At 36.1% G+C, this 18,843-nt stretch overlaps 1 protein-coding gene across 2 annotated transcripts in view; it reads left to right on the forward strand.

The window, feature by feature from the left end:
• The first annotated feature begins 142 nt into the window (after positions 1-142).
• SPOCK3 (SPARC (osteonectin), cwcv and kazal like domains proteoglycan 3) overlaps positions 143-18,843 on the forward strand; it is a 167,022-nt gene continuing 148,321 nt past the window's right edge. For both annotated transcript variants that reach the window (XM_027636047.1, XM_027636048.1), the window contains exons 1-2: positions 143-193; positions 352-522. In XM_027636047.1, coding sequence (XP_027491848.1) covers positions 352-522 — 171 coding nt within the window. In that variant the 5' untranslated portion in view covers positions 143-193. The remainder of the gene's footprint in view (positions 194-351; positions 523-18,843) is intronic.

The following is an 18,843-nucleotide window of genomic DNA, read 5'->3' on the forward strand; positions in this document are numbered from 1 at the left end:
AGCTAGACGACGCTCTTCCGATCTGCGCGTAGTCTAGCTAGGGGCTGGGGTTCCGCGGCGCGCGCGGCGCGCGAGCAGGAGCGGGGCGGCCGGGCGGCCGCAGACGGCGGCGCGTGCGGGGAGGGAGCGGGAGAGCGCGCGGGGCCGCCTTTCCGGCCGCGGCGAGGAGCGCGGGTGCGGGGCGCGCAGCAAGGTGACGGGCCGGGCAGCCTCCCCTCCATCCGCTCCCCTCCCCTCCCCGCCCTCCCAGGTGGGCCAGGGGGCCTGCGGCGGGCGGCTGTCCCGGCAGCTCCCGGCTGGGGCTCGGCTCCCCGGTGGGTAACCCCCGTGCCCGTGTCTCCTCTCGCCCAGATGCTCTCGGCGGCAGCCTTGGTGTGCGTGTGTGCGGCAGCCTGGTGCAGCCCGGCGGCGGCGGCGGCCGGGGGCAGACCGGACAGCGGCAATTTTCTGGACGATAAACAATGGCTCACGACCATCTCCCAGTACGACAAGGAGGTCGGGCAGTGGAACAAATTCCGAGACGTAAGTTGAGCCCTTCCACCCTGCCAGCCGGCTGCCGCGCCCGGCCCGCTCCCGCTGGTTCCGTTCGGGGAGGGCATCTCTTGGGCAGGGGAGGCTGGGGTGCAGCCTCAACTTGCCCCGTTCTCCCCGAATCCTAATTCTTATTTTAATTCCCGGCGGCGCCTCGGCAGGGAGGAGGGAGGTCCCGGCGGGCAGTTCCCGGTGCGCTGCCGCCGCTGAGCGGCGCGGACCGCGCGGTGTGCCCCGGGCCGTGCGGGGCGCACAGCCCGCACCTCCGGGCCCACTGGGTCGGGCCGCGGGAGCACCTTTCCGCCCTGCGGGTCGCCAGGTGGCGGAGGGGGAGTCGCGTTTGTCCTCTCTCCTCCCCGTTTCCCACCCCGCTGCGGAGAGCGCTGCGGTGGGGGGGCCGGGCCGGGCCGGGGGCAGGGGCTTCCCCCGCCACCGCTCCGCCGATGCCGCCCGGGGCAGAGTCCCCCTCCCTCTTTCCCCGGGCACCTGGAGCGGGCGCCGGGCGGCAATGCCGCGTCTCCGCGCTACTGTCAAAGTACCGGCAGGGCGAGCGGGGGAGAAGGGACAGCGATCACAGCCAGGGGGGTGCGGGGAGCGCGGCCCGTGTCCGAGAGGTGCGGGCGTCAGGCGGGGAGAGTGTGCGCGGAGCGTCCGGAGCGCCTTCCTCGGAGCCCCTGAACACCAGCCCCAGCCTGACCCGAATCCCATCAGTTACGAAACCTGCCGCTCTAAGGTGGCTCTGTCCTCTAGCGTGCTTCGACTGTGCTTCTAGTCCGGTCTCTGTTTGCTGCAAGTTCAGTGAAAGATAGTCAATTTTCACAAGTCCTTCACATTTCTTTAAGTGGAATAGATTTTTCTTTGATCATCCAGTATCCTGCATCCTTTGGTGTCGCTTTTAAAAATTTGAATTCCAACCTTGCAAAATAATTTTCAGTTTTATTTACTGTTTTGCCTACTGAATTTCTCTGATATGGAGTAAAACCTTGATTTGGTTTGCAGCTTAAAAGGCAACAGGTTTCTCCTTGTGCTGCAGCTTGCTTGTGACTGTGGTTTGCAGTAGTGAACTGAAGTAAATCTCTCCAAGAAGTCTCTTATTTTCTGAGACCTGGAGTGACTTGTGATGCATTAGTTTTCTAGTTTTATGTCTGTCTTGCATGTCGGATGCAAACTTGGCTATTTATGTTAAGCACCTAGGAAAGAAGAGCTTCTGTTAGTATTGTGGGAGAACTAATTTTCCTAATAGTTTTTATTAAACAGCATAATTTTAGTGTCAGATATTTTTGGTTCCCTTGAATATCTTAAAAGAACTTATGTTCATGTGTAAAATAGCTGTTTAGTGTGCTGTGAATTGGTACCTGTGATTTTGGAAAAAAACCCCAAACCAACATGCAGGGCTATATAAATGTTTTAGGATTAAAGGCTACTGCTAGAAAGCTCCAAACTAAGTGCATCAGTTATGTTTTATAGTCGGGCAAAGTCATTTATGTAAGGACTACCCTGCAAGGCTGAGGAAGCTAAGTGCTCTCTAATGCCTGTCTCCTGGGTGCCTACTGACATGTACTGTAATATTGGATATTAGCCAGATAATTTATTCTGTGACAAGTAGGTGTCCTCAAGGGTTTTAAGAGTGACTGCTTTGAGGAAGTACTGCATACTGATTCTTCTGAGGTGATTTACAAATATGCTGGCTTATTTATTTTTACACTGTTTATGTTTTATAAGGCTGGTACTTCAGTGATGAATATGCTTTTATTTTTTGTGCAGAGTGTTTACGTCCTATTCATTGGTACTTGATCTGGAATATTTATGGATGGTCCTGATACTTCACTGTAATTTGTTGGTTTTGAATTTGTGATTAGCAAATTAGTGATTCAAATGTGGTCTTCTGTTAAGGAACAGGACAACAGCATTTTAGACATATGTAGGGGTAACTGTCTTGCAGAGTTAAAATCAAAATAAAGGTATGCAAGGCCTGTGTTTGTAATTTAATTCTCTGATCAGAGTGGGGTATTTTTTGCGGTCTTTAAATACCCTACAGATGTAAGGGTAAGATGGAATTCTGGTGTGAAAAGAAGTATTTAAAGGCTTAACTTAAGACTTAACTGACAGGACTGATTAATGTGAAAGATAATGACCCTAACTTCTGGCTCATTGGCTCAGTTTCTTAAGAGTTTTAGATCGCAGTGAGAAAGAACACATTCAGAATGAGAGCCCTCACAGAACCAAATAAACCAAATGTGATGTTTTATTTATAAAAACCCCAAAACCAAGCCAAACTTCAAACCTAACTCTCTTAACAGTTGTCTAAAATGTCAGTTTTGTCAATGTGTTATTCACGTGAGAATATTAGCTAAGATCTTTTCAGTACTTTTTATAGACAAAACTGTAACTGACTCTTCAATTCTCTTTAAAGGTCTTGATTATTCTGACAAATCTGTTGAAAATAATGAAATGTCTGTACCTTAATGTGTAACAATGGGAATGTTAGAGACTACTTCCTCACATCTTTTTCCTGTGCAAAAATTGAGAATGATCTCATTTTTAAATATGAGACTTCCAATCTTAAAGATGGAGGGAGGAAAGTGTATTCTTGATATGTCAAATATCAACTCCCTGAAGATACATGTACAAGTCAGACATTTGGAGTTGTATATATACAAGCGTATGTTTACTTTTTGCCAGAAGTAGCTGGGGAGAAAGAGTTTTTAACCCAGTCTTAGTGCTGCTGTAGTCCAGTTGCTGAGTAGCTGCAGCTATTAACATCTGTCACTAAAATAAGTCTCAGGGTTGATGTGTTTATTAGGGTTTTCCAAGCTGCTTGGTTAGGCTGCATCAGCAGCCAGTGGTGTCACAATGTTGGGAGGTCCTGTCCCATGTGTATGTATCTTATGTTTATTTCAGACTTGGGAACTGAGGCTTTTCAGTAGATGCTGTTAAGGGAATCTTCTTCATTCATATTTTGTTATATTTATAATACTTTGTGCTAATGGTCTGATCTATTATGATTACACTAAACATTTGATAAAATTATATATATATATATATATGTATATATAAACCGCAGTTTGTCTGAAATACAGATTATTCTTTTAAAAAATGTGATCGGGTAATGGCATTACATTTATACTCTCCTACTTAGAACATCCTGAGTCTTATCTGGGAAACCTTCATTACTCGTAATGCTGTAAATCTGTGGAGCAGAACAAAATATAGGAATTATTCTTTATTGTCTTTCTGACTTGTTTCCAAATAACGGTGGTATTTTTAATCCTAGAGCAAAACACAATGTCTTTGCCATTTATAATCACTTTGTCTATTTATGTGGTCATTACAGTCAGTCGGACAAAATTGCATACGACTGTCTGTTGTATGGCTGTTTGAAAGTCTTTCAGACTTCTCAGAAATTTTAATTTTTTTTTCTTCAGAATTCCATGGAGCAACATTCAATAGAATAACTCATTTTAGTAACTGGTATTTGTAAACGGTGTCTCGTGCATTTGTGTTCATGAAAAAGGCTGTATTTTATATGGTAAATTTTACTTGCTGCTTTAAGAGTTATTTAGGATTTAACTTACCTCTTAGTGGTTTGTACTTTTTCTTCTCAAAGAGATAGTAATTTAATTGATTCCTGTATTTGCAAATTTAAAATGATAAATAAACTCCTCATCTCAACTATGGGATAACGTTTTTATGAAATAATATGATCAGTTGATCATTGTAATAATTTGCATTGTAGCAGTGTTTTAACTATCATCCTACCATGTTAATACACTTATCAAAGGTAAAGATGGTAGAAAAAATTTAAGTAACAGACCTTAAACCGATCATCTATGAAGAGAAAGTTTACACTGATAATACTCCCTTTTAATCTACTTTGGCGTGAAGTGTTCTCGCATTGACCATGAAACGTATTGCCTTCTACAACATATGACAAGTTTGAACAGCTCATGTTGGCTCCTCAGATGAGTCTTTTGTAAACATGTAAAGAATAGGTTTTTTCAACATTAGCAAAAACCTCTGTGTTTAGAAAAGAGATGAATCAAATACTACGTCCAATTCAGTAATATCCAGCATTCATTATTCTTTTATCTGTTTTGGAGGTTTAAGGCTTCTCAAAAATACCGCCCCTCAACTAAGCTCACTGCCAACTGTACATTATTGTTGTGAGCAGAACGTCTCTGCCCCGCTGGGGATCACAACTACATTTCTGTGCAACTTAGAGAGCCAAAGGCGGTTTTAAAAAGGATTCATCACAAGTTCTTTGCACTTCGCTGTGTGATTACCTTGTAAATATTTGGAAGGTTTTCATGTTTCCGTGTTTTCGTTTCCAGAGTGGAAACATGAATATGTTATAAATTATATATATATATATATATAATGTGTAAAAGTTATGTAAATAACTTTATTTGAAGAGGAGAAGGACTTCAGCAAGAATAGAAGAGGGCAAGAAGCCCTCCTCGTTTATGGAGAATCCTGAATGTACTTTAGAGAATATTGACAATTTTGGATTGGATAGTGCAGCACTCATCATCTTTTCCTCACTCATGTTAACATTTCATTAAGTTAATGAAAATAAGTCTGGTAGGCTTATTTGTCCTGTACGTTTTGAGGTTCAGGGTAAGAAAAAAACCCATACCTTTTTCCTTAGTGGCTACAACAGCTCTAGCAGCTCTTTTACTACATACATATGTTATGATTATGAAAACAGGAAAAAGTAGAATTTCAAGACATGAAAGATTAACTTTTTATGTTGTCTTAGGCCTAAGTTAAAGCAAAAACTTGTAATAAGTTAGTTACTTCTTCAAATAGGTTATTGAATCTTTTCTGTATGCCAGTGTGGTAGTTGAAACTTATTGGCACCTCTAATGTGGTATCAGTCATTTTTGTTCATGACTTATTTTGTGGAAAAAATTTGAAGCCTAGGAGATCTGACAGAAAGAGTAAGTATTTTGTATCTACACCTATAATTACTACCTTTGAAATGAAACTAATAAGGACTTGACCACTCTGATTTAAACTGTAAAATATGAGAAAATGTTGGGAATTTGTATTAATTTTAACTAGGAAATTTAAGAAGCTATTGAATTGTTCATAACTTCTGAATTGATTGTGGCAAATTATAATGGGAAGGAGTAATGGAAATATTAAATTTTCTTTTCTTCTGTATTGTAGACAAAGGCTTCTGATTTTTATATGTGCTTTTAATTCCTTCTGAAGTACAGAGTCCTTTTTTCTTTCACATGATTACTTTCCCTATGGTCTGTTTTTGCTACCTGTTTCTAATGACAGGGGTTTTTTGTCTGAAAAGGCAGTCTACTAATCTGAAACTATTGTTAACATTGAACTCTTAATGTCTCTTGGAAGGCATTAACTTGGAAGCTCTTTATACAGCTAACGTTTAGAAGTTAAGTAAATGGTAATGTGCTTTTCCTTAGATTGCCCTCATAATCTAAAGTAAAGCTGATAACATTGTTTCATCTTATCTTTATCTCCTTTCTCCAAAGAATAATCTTTATTTTATTTGCTGTAGGTTATTTAGTGGATATGGATACCCAGTCTTCTCTTGTCTTTCCATTAAATCTTTTTGGAATTGACTCTAGCCATCTGTGCTTATTATAGTATGGTATAAATAGCTTTGTAATACACAAATAGATGGTAACAGTAACAGAAACTACATAGGCTGTCTTGCTTTTACAATCAGAAACTAAAGATGTTTAAGAGATATATTGTAAGGGGAGGCTGAAGGTAGAAAACAGTGTAACGTGGGCAGAATTAGAAATACCTTAGTTAGAATAAAAGTTTCCTTATGCTTGAATACCTGGGAGTTACTCTGACGCTAGGTTCCAAAAAAATAACCAACTGCTCACAGATTTCCTTATTTCGTTCAGTGTTTCTTGGGGCAGGGGTGGGGGTGTGTGCAGGGACAGCATGGATGCACCAGGAGTCATGACACAACAGGGACATGGCACAGGTGCAAAATGGCTTTTAAACTCAGTGACTGTTTGATGATGTTACACTTGAAAACTGGCCAAGACTTGCAGACATACTAATCCAAGCTATTATTTCTCTTTTCTGCAGCTAGTTACATCAAATGCTTCAATTACTATAAAGTAATAGAAATGGAAAAGATGGGAAAAAGAATTGATGGTGTTAGTCTGAAAATATTCTATGTTTTTCCTATCAGCACATAAAAAGTACTTGTTAGTAAAATAGCTACAGTTTTGCTTTGTGGTTATTTTTCTAAGGTATTTTTAAATTTTTAAATGTATTTTGTAAGTTTTAAAATTTGTGACATTGATTTTACAGTCATGTTTTTCCTATTATCTGTTGTTTTCATTTTGTCCTATCTGTCTTAACCTGACGTATTTTAATGTATTAGTAACCGTAGATAAACAACTTCTTTTTCTGCATCTGGTGTCATGTCTCACTAGAACTGTGCTTAATATTAAAAATCTTGCTTGTTTGCTTTAGATATAAATTTTATGGAGGCAATGGTAGTAAATACTAACATACTGTATTAAAAGTTCTTGTAATTTTCATATTTCTTGAAATTTGATTTCTGAGGAAGAAAGGTTTATGATTAGTAATATCAGTGTCCAGAGCTTCATTAGGCATTCTTACCTAATGTGAACAATCTTTAATTATTTGTTAGATTTTTTAAATGGTTTTTCACTTTTACTTTCCCGTTTTACCTCATTTCACACTGGTAGACAATAGGGAAGATTACATAGGAACTAATGATTTACCTAAATAAGGTGGTGGAGTATAAGGTAGCAGCCTTAGACAGGACACAAGGAGAGCCAGTATGAAATTAGCCCATGACAAAGCTTTCACATTACAATAAGGATGTAATTTCACAGCTTTGTTATTATCTTTGCAAGTGGATGCTTTAACAGAACACAGTAAAAGAATGGATTGAAAAGATTTAAGTCATTCAAACTTTTTTGTATTTTACCACTTCAGGAACGTATTATCTTAATATATTGTTAAAGACTATCCAGTGCTTGACATTGTGCTCAGAAAAGTCTTATGAACTAATTTTTTTATTTTCTCATGTGATCTGATCACTGACTTGAAAGAGACTGTCCGTTTGCAGTTTGTCAGGATCTCTCTAAAAAATTCTGCAATTCATCAAATAATTCAATGTAGTACACTTATACTGGGGCCTGCATACAGCTGAAAACAAACTCTTTTGACTTTTTGAGCCTGCACTTGATGATGAAGTTCATTCCAGTTGTTAAATCTATGTAACATAGTAGTGACAGGTACAGAATTTACTCGTTGTCATATGCTACTGCATATGAAAAATGACTTGTTTTTTAACAGCTTTATTAAAACAGAGGGAAGTTATTAATATGAAGAGTGTGGAATATATATTTAATGATACATATATCTTTAAGGATTTGGTAGGGCTTGTGTTGGTGATTGAAACACCATTTCAGGAAAAAACCCAAACAGTGATCCTTATAAGCAGAATCAGTTGATTGGCACATAAAACAGCAATGTCAAGAATTCATTGTATGAAGTACCCTACAAGCCTTTTGCAAGAGTAAGTTAACTAGTTTGGTCAGATTTAGGAAGCCCACATCAAACTGTGAGAACTCTCTGTATTCATAAAGTTTAGGGCCACAGTAGACTATGGGATTTGATGATACACTTGCCTGTATATAGTGGCTTACTTTTATCCTGACAGAGTATATTACATCCAAAAATTCTAGTTTGGCAAAAGCATTTCAGGTTTATCGAGTCTTTAGTCTGTGCTACTGGCATAGATTAAGATTTGATCTCTAAGGCCTGCAGTGTGAGGGAATTAATTAGCTGCAGTATTCCCAGATGATCTAGGTAGAAAATTTATGCTGTTTTGCAGAAGGAACGAGGAAGAATACTATTTAAGTTCATACTGATCTGTCTGGAAGTGTTTCCTTCTCTGGCTCAAATTTGACAATGACTAAGACGGGTGCTTGATTTTTCTTATACTAATTTGCTATTGAAAAGGAATTGTGTTCTACCATCTTCATAGCATTTTTTTGTGTGCGTTGTCAGTAATTGTGGCCAGTTACTTTTATGCGTAAAATCACAAATGATGTTGGAATACAAGCTAATTCAAATCCTAAGGAAGATGGAGAAATGGCTTCAGGATTTTCATTAAGTTAATCACCAAGATGGATATTTGTTGTCTTAATCTGGTGTTCAAGTCTTTAAGCATACTAAGGATTAGGTAGGGAGTCTTGTTTCCAACATCCAGGAATGAAAAGTGTGAATGTGAAGAGCTCATGCATTTCCAAGCCAGCAAAGGCTGTCAGATTGGTCAGTGTACTGCAAATGCTACACAGGATTTCATATGTGAACTGGATTAAAGCACATGAAGTGTATATCTATTTTTCTAAATCTTAGTAAATCAAGAGTTACCTAAACTGTTAAGATGCTTAATTTTTCACCCATGTGCTTATTTTATCTTAGAGTTGAATGTACCTAACTTTACTCAGGAATTCATAGTAGGCAGTTACAAAGTCCTGTTTTGATGAACTCTGGTCTTACATGAATGGACAGAATTTCTTTACCCTATTAAGTAACAGACTTAATTATGTTAGGAGGCAGTTGGTTCCACCTGTGTTATCCACTGATCTTCATGGGGTCCTCAAAAGAAAATATCCTCTTATAGGATGCAGGGATATATGATCAAAACTTCCTTGGAGTTGCTGTTACTAACATCTTAGACAAATTAAGTGTAACATGATGGTGAATTGTGAGATTTCACTCCGAGATCAGCAGATGTAGTCTCATAAAGATGGAGAGGGAGAGAGGTGCAGAAGTAGAATTAACTATGTAGTTTTGTACTGCAGATTGAACTAATAAAGGCACATAAAACCTCAAAACATTTCGATGTTCTTCTCTAGGACTGAAGGTCCTGTTTATAAACTGAACTCTGCACGACCTTATGGTTTGCACAAAAACTACCATACCTTTCTGTCTTGGTGTACTTTTTACATATGCTGAATGTTTACAATTCCTCTCTTTTTTCTTTTCCCCCCTTCGTTCCTGCATAACTATTATAGTTTTTTAGGGCATATGAAACTATCACTTTTTTCCCTCCAAATTTTCTAAGTTTGGATTGTAGTATAGCCTTTGTAAGTTGAAAACATTTTTGAGTAACATAACTAATCTGAAGAAAATAAGTGACATTTTTCCAGAAGGTTCTAAAGTACTAATGTTGGAGTACGTGGCAAAGTTGAGCTGTTTGATTTTTTTTTTTATTTTATTTTTTTTTTATAATAATGAATGCATGTCGTGTGTGTGTGAGAGAGCACACACACACAGGCATATGATAACTGGTACCTTAAATCAGTAAAAATTTCAAGAGATTTTACTCTGTCTATCCCTCATTCTGAGGAGCAAAATACCTCACAGAATATTAGAAGTATTTTATAAGTCTGCAGTTTTATCTTGCTATTTGATATCCCACTGATTGCAGATAATTTTTGGGTATATAGTGAGAGTGACATGAGTTTAACAATGTTTGTGGTATGCAGAATAAAATAATAATTCTGAACTTATATCTCAGATTTGTGAGGCAGTTGTCTGCAATAGTTTCAGTTCATTGACTGGAAGAATTACCTCTGTTTTTACATGCCTACAAGTATCATATAAGAACAAGACAAGTATTACTATAAACATCAAGAGATTTTCAAGAAAATGGGTGTTTGAACTCCCAATTCCTCCAAGAAAGGAAGGAGAAGGTATCAAAAATACTTTAATAAAATTTGTGAAGTTATTCTATGAAGAAAAACTGATGTTGGATTCTAACAGTGCTTATCTCGCTGTAGTTGGAAAGTCAGGGAGTCTTGAATTTTTTACGAGTTGGACTATGACTTTCTAGCCCAGTTTGAGTGTAGTTGGACTATTCAACAGCATGAATATTAGGAAATCTTTTCCCTAAAATATTGCAAATTTCTGTCCGATATTATTAATAGTAAAATGTTCATTTTGTTAAAAATATCTATATAATACTACTTTTTCCACAGATATTTGTGCTTTTTATTCTAATGCAGATAAAGGTTAGTAATTTGCACATACTTAATTTCCACATACACAGATCCTACTCTTGCTTAATTTCATCAAAAAGCATTTTTTTAATTGAAAAAATGTATTAGTTGAAGCTAGAACTTGTGTAGCTGTAAAATTATTATCTATAAAACTGAGTTAAAAGATATCAATGTGCATCATTTATTTATATTTCAATAAAACAAATTTAAGCTTGTAAATGAAGTAGATGTATTTTCAGATTTGACAACTGAATTTGTCAGTTGTTTAACTTTGGTAGCTTTAGCCAAACAGTTTGCTCATTAGATCAAAAAAACTGCCAAGAGTAATCAAGCATAGGGATGAAACAAAAGACATCATGCTTTATTATTTTATGCCTGGTGTTTATCAAGAGAAGTGGTTGGTTGAAGGAAAAGAAGGAAAAAAAGAAAAGCATCTTCATACTGCTTAATTAATTATAATTTGAAAAACATCAGTGATGTGTAGTCAGCTAACCCTATAGTGTCTGACTTCTTACTGGAAATCATTCAAATAATGTATTTCGAAGAAGTTTTGTTGGAAGTTAAACACTTAATCTTGAAGGTTTAGGGTTGCTTCTTTCCCCAGCTTTATTAAATCTTCGCTGTGGATTTCCCTGGGATGATGTTGTATGATACTGGATCTGAACTCGGTTTGCATGGAGTCTTGTCTAATTGAGGGCACTGAGAATATGTTCACTGATGTTTGTGAGAGGTGCAATTATGCCAGTCTACTTAATTAAAATCATTATTTGAACATTAAGTCTACAAAATAGACTTCTGAATATATTTTGCATCTTTGAAAAATGGAAAGAAAGCAAACTTGAATTGGAGAACAAACAAGGTCATCCATGGAATAGCTTGCTTTCATTAGAAAATCCTATCTAGTGGTCTAAAGTGGAATACATATCAATATTATTGTGTGTGAGTTTTAAATTTTTTTTTCTTTTTGCTTTATTATGTATAAAGGAATTCTAAATTTGTTGCTGCTTATGAAACACAATGAAAACGTTTCTTTATCTTGTTAAGCTACTGGATTTGAGTAGAGATTTTATTTCCCTTTTTCAATGATTTTTTTCCTGAATAAGTTGTTACTTGTTTTTTATTCTGCTGCACTTTCCCCCTGCCTCCCCACTTCAGCCATTTGTGAGGTGCAGGTAGAAAACAATCTTTCAGTTTCACTGACCTGAATCAAAGTATTTGATTTTTGTCTAATTCCTCTGCAAGGGTTTCTCTTTGTGTATTTAAACTCTGTGTCTGATTAATTTGCTGCATTGCTTCATGGAGTTGTAGGTGCCTCTATGCTACCTTTACATGCCAGGCTTCTACAGTGAATTACATATTGTATGATCACTCTGCTTTCCCCTTTAACTGAATCCCATGTTGCACTGTGCAAAACAGTACAGGAGTTCAATTAAATGGGAGGGTGACAATTATTACACTGAAAAAAATACAACAAGACAAGCATAAAAAAAGCTGCACAGTGCATGGCAAGACAATATTAGTGAGTCAAGATTTTCCTTCTTATCAGAAGGACCATTTATATAGATAATAATTTTATTAAAAACTAAAACTGAATAACCTATTTTGTCAGAGGTATTAAAGCCTCTACTATGTGGCTTAATTCTGTGGGAAATCATAGAGTTTATAGTAAAGCAAAGAACCAGGATGGATTTACATAGTGTTTGTTTCTTTTATCTGGTGCTAGAATAGATTGATCATCTTGTATTGTTAAGTCTTAGATGTCCAAAGTACGGTGCAAATCTGTAGGCAGAGCAAATCAAAACCTGGTGTAGGTAACATATACCATAGTATAATTGTAACTAAGTTTTTGGAAGTCTGTAGTTTATTCTCTGTTCTTATTATGGTATATCCTGGTTTTTTTTTAACTTAGATGAAGTTCTCTTACACCTGTCTCAGCTTTATTGTCTTACAAACCTACTGGATCACTTGATGTTTCTAACATTTTTATTTTTCCTCATCTTTATTCAGAAATCTGTTAAATATTCGTTATTTCCCTCCTCTGCCTACTCAACAAAAAAGTTGGGTTGTATATGTTTAAATATTTTCTCTAGAATCAAAATATTTTACATCACCTTCCTTTTATGAGGTTCACCAGAAAATTAGAAATGAGGGTAGGGTGAGATGAAAGTCACAGTTCTACTGCTGTTGCATCAACTGTAGGGATTTTCAGCATGTGTTTTCTCCATAGGTGGAGTTCTTTGACATTGATCACAGTGATAAATATCCCTGTCGATTCAAACTTCACAGCAGGTTCAAGTCCCTGGTCATTCCCATAAACATATTAATTGGTAGTGTTCTTTCTTGGAGGCTTTAGGCAAGAACGAGTGATTTTATGCCCTCTTTATACGAGTTTAAGTTATTTTTATGTATCTAGTATGAGGGAACTGAAAAAACTATAAACTCTGAAACTGAAGGTCAACAGCCCCAGCCATTGAACACCTTGGGGGGTAGTGTTAGTAAACATGTAAACTCCCTGTCCTCTTTGAACCTAGGTTAGTGGAAAGCTGTGCAGTACAGTTGCATTGTATCAGAAATAGAACTTCTTATCTAAAAAATTTGGGTATCAATTCAGATCTTACCATCACTTAGATAATTTTGATTTTCTGTTTGTGATTTAAACTTTAAGTGAAAGTTCAGAGTTGGAACATTTTTGCACTTTCTGACAATAGACTGTATGAATCTGTAAGTCTTCCTTCATGCCTCCTGCAAGATTAAGCAAGAATGGTGTGCTTGTTTAAGTTAAGTATCTGTAACAAGAATCTGTTTTATTTGAATGTGTATTCTATGGAATTTGACTGTGACTCTTAGGTAATACTTTCTGCTTTTCAAAATATACAGGTACTTTTGTATTTTTTTTCTTTTTTTCATTTAGGAGGTATGATGTACTTAATTTCTATTATAAACCATGGCAATTTGGCAGAAAAAACATGCTGTAAACTATGTAGGTTGTTCACTGGGAAAAGGGTTTAAGAAATAATCCAGTTATATGCGATTAAGAGGAAGTTAAGGGCTTCACTCCAACAGCATAAAATTATTTAAGGACCTGATACTGTTACTTAGCTGTTCTGAGTGATTTTTGGCTTGAGCTGTTAGGAGCAGGTATTTGTAATGACTACCTGGTATCTCTGCTGCCAAGTAAATTTCTAGGGCAGGGAAGAATCCTGAAATCTTCTTCAGTCACTTATGTGTTAGCTTTCTAAGAAAAGTTTGAGAAAATATGTGAAGGCTTATGGAACAGCAGAATATTCTTAGTGCATTTTGCTAAATACAAAATAGTACCCAGAGTTCTTCTCTCCTTGATGTCTGGTTACCCTAGATAGGCAGCCTACTATATGTGCTTATTTGGAGGAGTGGAATTTATCTGATTCTTTTATCTAGATTGGATTCCTAGTGAATTTCTAGGAGTCTGTATTTTACTACACTAAAAAAATTACTTATTTCCTTATATCTCTCAGTAATACAGTGAAAATAAGACTGACTGCCAAATCTTAATTTTCACAATAATCATTAGTGTTTGAACACACAAGTTTATTGCATCCTTAAGTATGAATGATGACATAATCTGGTATACTGATCTTTTAATACAGCATTTAACTATAAAGATTCATTTTTAGTCCACTACCATTGACCAGTATGATGGATATCAGTCTTAGAAATCCAGTGTCAGAACCCCTCTAAGATGAACCAAACTGACAGTGTAGTCATCGTATTTACTTGCTACTGGAATTGATTTCTGCATGTTGAATTTGAAATGCTGATGTCTTCTGTGCTCTGTTCAGCAAAGAGTTTAGACCTGTGCTTAATGTAAGCCTCAGGAGTAGGCTTCCTTTGAAATGTCTTACTGTGATTCCATTAAGTGAGATTAGTAATTTATGTTAAGCTTGTCCTTATCTGGCCAGTTTCTTTTTTTTTTGTTGTTCATTCCAATAGTATGGGGTTGTTTTTTTTTAATGGATACAATTGTTGTTTACTTTTGGTATAAGTAATACTTTATTGGTGGGTTTGCAATTTACTTCTCATAAAATATTTTCCCTATAAAGCTTTTTAATTAGATGGACTTATTTCAAACTAGATGACAGTTAATGAAAAAAGTTATGGGTGCTTTCTTCAAGCAAGTTGTATGAGAATTTCTGTGAATCATTGTATATCTTACTGGAGAAAGACGTGCTACAGTGTTGTTATGGACTTTGTTCCTTTGCTAAACCCTTTTCATACAACCTTGATTTCAAAACCTGAAATTGGAAGTAGGAATGAAGGTAATATTGCATAGGCTAACAGGGATGAAACTTAATTTTCCTGTTTGTAATTTTATGTTTTTGTTGCTTGTCCCTGAGTTTAGGTGGTATTCTCTCCTTACAGCTAAAGGTCCTTTTATTATGTATTTTATTAACTACCGAAAATGGGTTTCGGTGCCACTATCATTTAAAGTAAGATATGTAAAGTTTTTTTTATTCTGTATTGACTAAAATACAGTTTTTAAGAATTTAGGTTACAACTGTGTTCCTAACTACTAATTAGTAGACCTCTCTGTAACATGTAATGACTTACATAAATTAAGTTCAGGAAGACCTAAGTGGAGAATTAAATATTCTATTTAATTGTTCTACCTTACTTTAAATTTCAAAAATTGAGGAATTTGGTTGGAGGATTCATATTTTGTTTGATAAAATCCTTAAATAGTAACCCACAATTCTCAGTATTTCTTAATTTTAGAGCAGAAAGAAAACAAAAGCTGCTGGCATGGTGAAACAAGCTGCACCATTATGTTTTGGTGGGAGAAAAGGTGGGTGTATTGCTCCCCCTGTCCAATTACGCTTTTGTTATGATGTGATCTGCATGATTTTTGATTCACTTTTCTAAGATCAGTTTCTTGTAACTAGCATTTAAAGGAAATGTTTGCCTTTTTTCTTTTGACTTTTAACAGATGTGTCTCTATTGAAAAAAAAATTTTATTCATAAATGTTAGTTGCATGGGAAATCAGATGTTAAATTTAATTGAACCAACACCAATATTAAAAATTTTTATTCTGATTCTGCAGTGACTTAAGTTTTTCTACATTACTTAGTGTTTGTATTTGTAATATTTTTTGCTGTGTAAAACTGTCTTGATACAACAAGATTACTTTGACATTTCTGAAAGTAAAACTCTACTACTTTGGAAAGATTAATTGTAGCAACAGTTACTTTGACAGTCTAGTTCACTTTTTGTATACTAAAAGGAAATACTATAAACTGTTGAACTATTTTGGTGACTGAAATGTTTTGGTTCTTTGTTTAGAAAATGTTATAATGGTTGGTTTTGTGGACCACTGAAACTTGAAAACTTCTTTTAAATTAAGTTTCTCATAACTGATGCAGTATAAATAACCAAGACATAAATATTGTGAAGGGATCTGCTGTACAGGAGCAAATAATACTGCTACCAGTTAATGTCAGATCAGATGTGTACAAATGTAGATTAATTTCTGGATTGTTACTTGCAGGTATCACTATTGTGAGTAAACACTATTCCTTTCAAGATTTTAAACTTTATTTCAGGGGAATATACATCAGGAAATCCAAAATCTTTTTCAGTAGTTTACATAGTTTATCTTACTTGGACACACTTGAAATTCTTATGTTAAATATAAAAACTGGAAGTAAGATTGTGTTCGAATTTAAGATGTCACTCAGTTTCTGCAACTTCAGCTGTGTATCACATCTTTTCAGTGTACTTTTCTGTGCTTGAAAATTTTATGATATTTCTTTTATGTCTGGATACACAAACACCACCCACCCCTGCCTGTGACTTGCCTCTTTTAAAGTTAAACATTTCTGTAATGCACAAATCAACTGTTGATTTTGAACCCTGACTTGCAGGATATAGATTGTAGAAACTTGCCTTATTCGTAAACCTGCTTGTTCTTCTACAAATGTGTTTTTGTTGTAGATCTTTCACAATAACTTACTGAAGAATAAGCAATAACTAATCAAGCAGAGCAGAAAGCAAGAGTTACGACCTCAATTTTTTGTATCCTGGGGGAGCACTTACTATGTGAACTGTAATATGACTATCATGAACTATGCACCAGGTTTATTTTAGCAATCAGATCCTGCTTTTTTGTGCTTTCATTCAACTAGAGCTGATACTCTGAACACAATATTCTGAGCTAGATTTGTATGTTTTTTTGACTTCTCTGAGAAAGTTCTGTATTGGTAACAAATGGTTTCAGGTTCTGTACAACTGTTGATGGATTCAGCAGAAGATGAAAGTACCTTTTAAGTTGAACATGTAGAAGCAATCAGTTTTTAGATGGAATATAACCTTATCCAGTGGGATTTCTGTATAGTTTTCTTATTAAAAAAGAAAAAATAAATTTGGACTTTTTGATGTAAATCATTTTCATCAGATCTGATGATCTGCATTGAACTATTTGAAAATGTAAACAGTCAGTTTGTCTTCATTAAGACTTTTTTTGGTAGGAAATGAAGTGACATTTATTTGAGAAGCTTGGTATGGAAAATTAGTCGCATGGTCATGGATTTGTAGTATTAAGTGTTACACACTACCATCTGGGGGAAAAAAAAGTCCCCAGAAGTACTGTTCATATGTGAAAGGTTCTCATGGGTTGTGGTGAATTCAAGGTAGAACTCTGATCTGGGAATGAAAATTATGTACTCTATCCCACTATTGAAAAACCCCCCTGTAAAATACACGATGAAAACTCTTGAATGAAAAACCAGGTGTGTGATGCATTGCTATGTATGACACTTCCAATTTTCGCAATTGTTTAGCAGTCCTAAAATTTATTTGTAGTCTGTACATTTCTTGGTTGTTTGTGTCAGTACCTCGCTGACCCCACATGCAGAGTGAAAGCTTGATGCTGAGGTGTGGTTTCACAATAGGCATCATATTCCTTGATGGATTTTGGTGATTGATTATATATAGAGATATATGTAGTTCTTATGCTTGTGTGTAAAACAAACAAACAAACAAACCCAAATGACTAAAAAACCAAAGAAGAAACAAATTGCTGCACATAATTAAATTTTCTTGTTATTAAGTTAGTATTCTATATCTTTAGCATATGTAGTCTATTTAAAGTACGCTTAATATTTGCTTTCAGGTTTTAAGGAGTGATTTCATATACTTTACATTTTCATGTAGTTTCCTGTTTGTTTTTATTGCTCTCCTACCATGTTTTTCACATTGTTGTGTCTTTTGATTACTTTTCTGTTGCTTTATTAGATAACTAATGGAACAAAGGAAGCTGAATGCTGCTCTAGGGGAAACAGGAAAAAAATGTTGATAGATATGCAACATAAGCACTAGAAAGAGATTCTCACTGATGTAAAAAATTATAGCAACAGTATGGTAGTTTCTTCATAGTGGGATTTTTGAAGCCAGCGTTATGTTATAGATTTATTAAGGAGCAAAACAACAGGGCAAAAATGTAGCTGTTTGCAGCAAGAGAAGTTTTTTTCTAATGTGCATGTATGCACATGGTGGAATATTTTTTTTGGAGTAAAAGTCCTGTAGAAAAAACCTGACTGTAAAAAAAAACCCAGATGAGGTCAAATGTTCATTTTACTTTTTCTTTAATTCTAATTACAGAGCTAAGCTTGAGGAAAACATTGTAGATTTTCTTATTGAATACCTTGTGATAACATATATGGTGTGGCATAGATTACAGTTACAGGAAAATTAAAAGTTTTTTATTTGTTTGGTTTTGTTATTTTTTTCTTTCTAATGGAGATAAAGTTATATTGTAAGTTTTCATTTGCTTTAAAAGCTCTTTCAAAAATACTGACTTATTAAATTTTTCATGTGCACGATTAAACCTGTGGTCTCGTATATAAGTTTTTCATTTTAGTTGGGAGTATTAGGAAGACTTTAAATCTGTTTGTGATAAAGGGACAGTATGTCATCCTTTCTGTATCAATTTCAGTGGCTGTAGAGAGAAACTTGGAATTACTTTTCTCCCCAGATGAAAATGGAAGATCTTTTTTGTCGTCAGGGCATCAGTCACTCCTGGGGGTATTAATTTTTACTGAGCTCTTTTTCTATCATGAAAATGATAGAAATGTGATGGAAATACATCTCTGAGATTTATATTGAAGAGTTACATAAACAGGTAATATTTTTCTGAAGTCATGAGTAGTCTGCTGAATTGAGTCCTGATTACAAAATTGCTATCAACAACTGATATGTGTATATGAAGATTAATGTAGAATAAGTAGGGATAGAGAG

The sequence above is a fragment of the Corapipo altera genome, unplaced genomic scaffold, assembly GCF_003945725.1.
Source record: "Corapipo altera isolate COAL_440 unplaced genomic scaffold, ASM394572v1 22b, whole genome shotgun sequence".
NCBI classification, from domain to species: Eukaryota; Metazoa; Chordata; class Aves; order Passeriformes; family Pipridae; genus Corapipo; species Corapipo altera.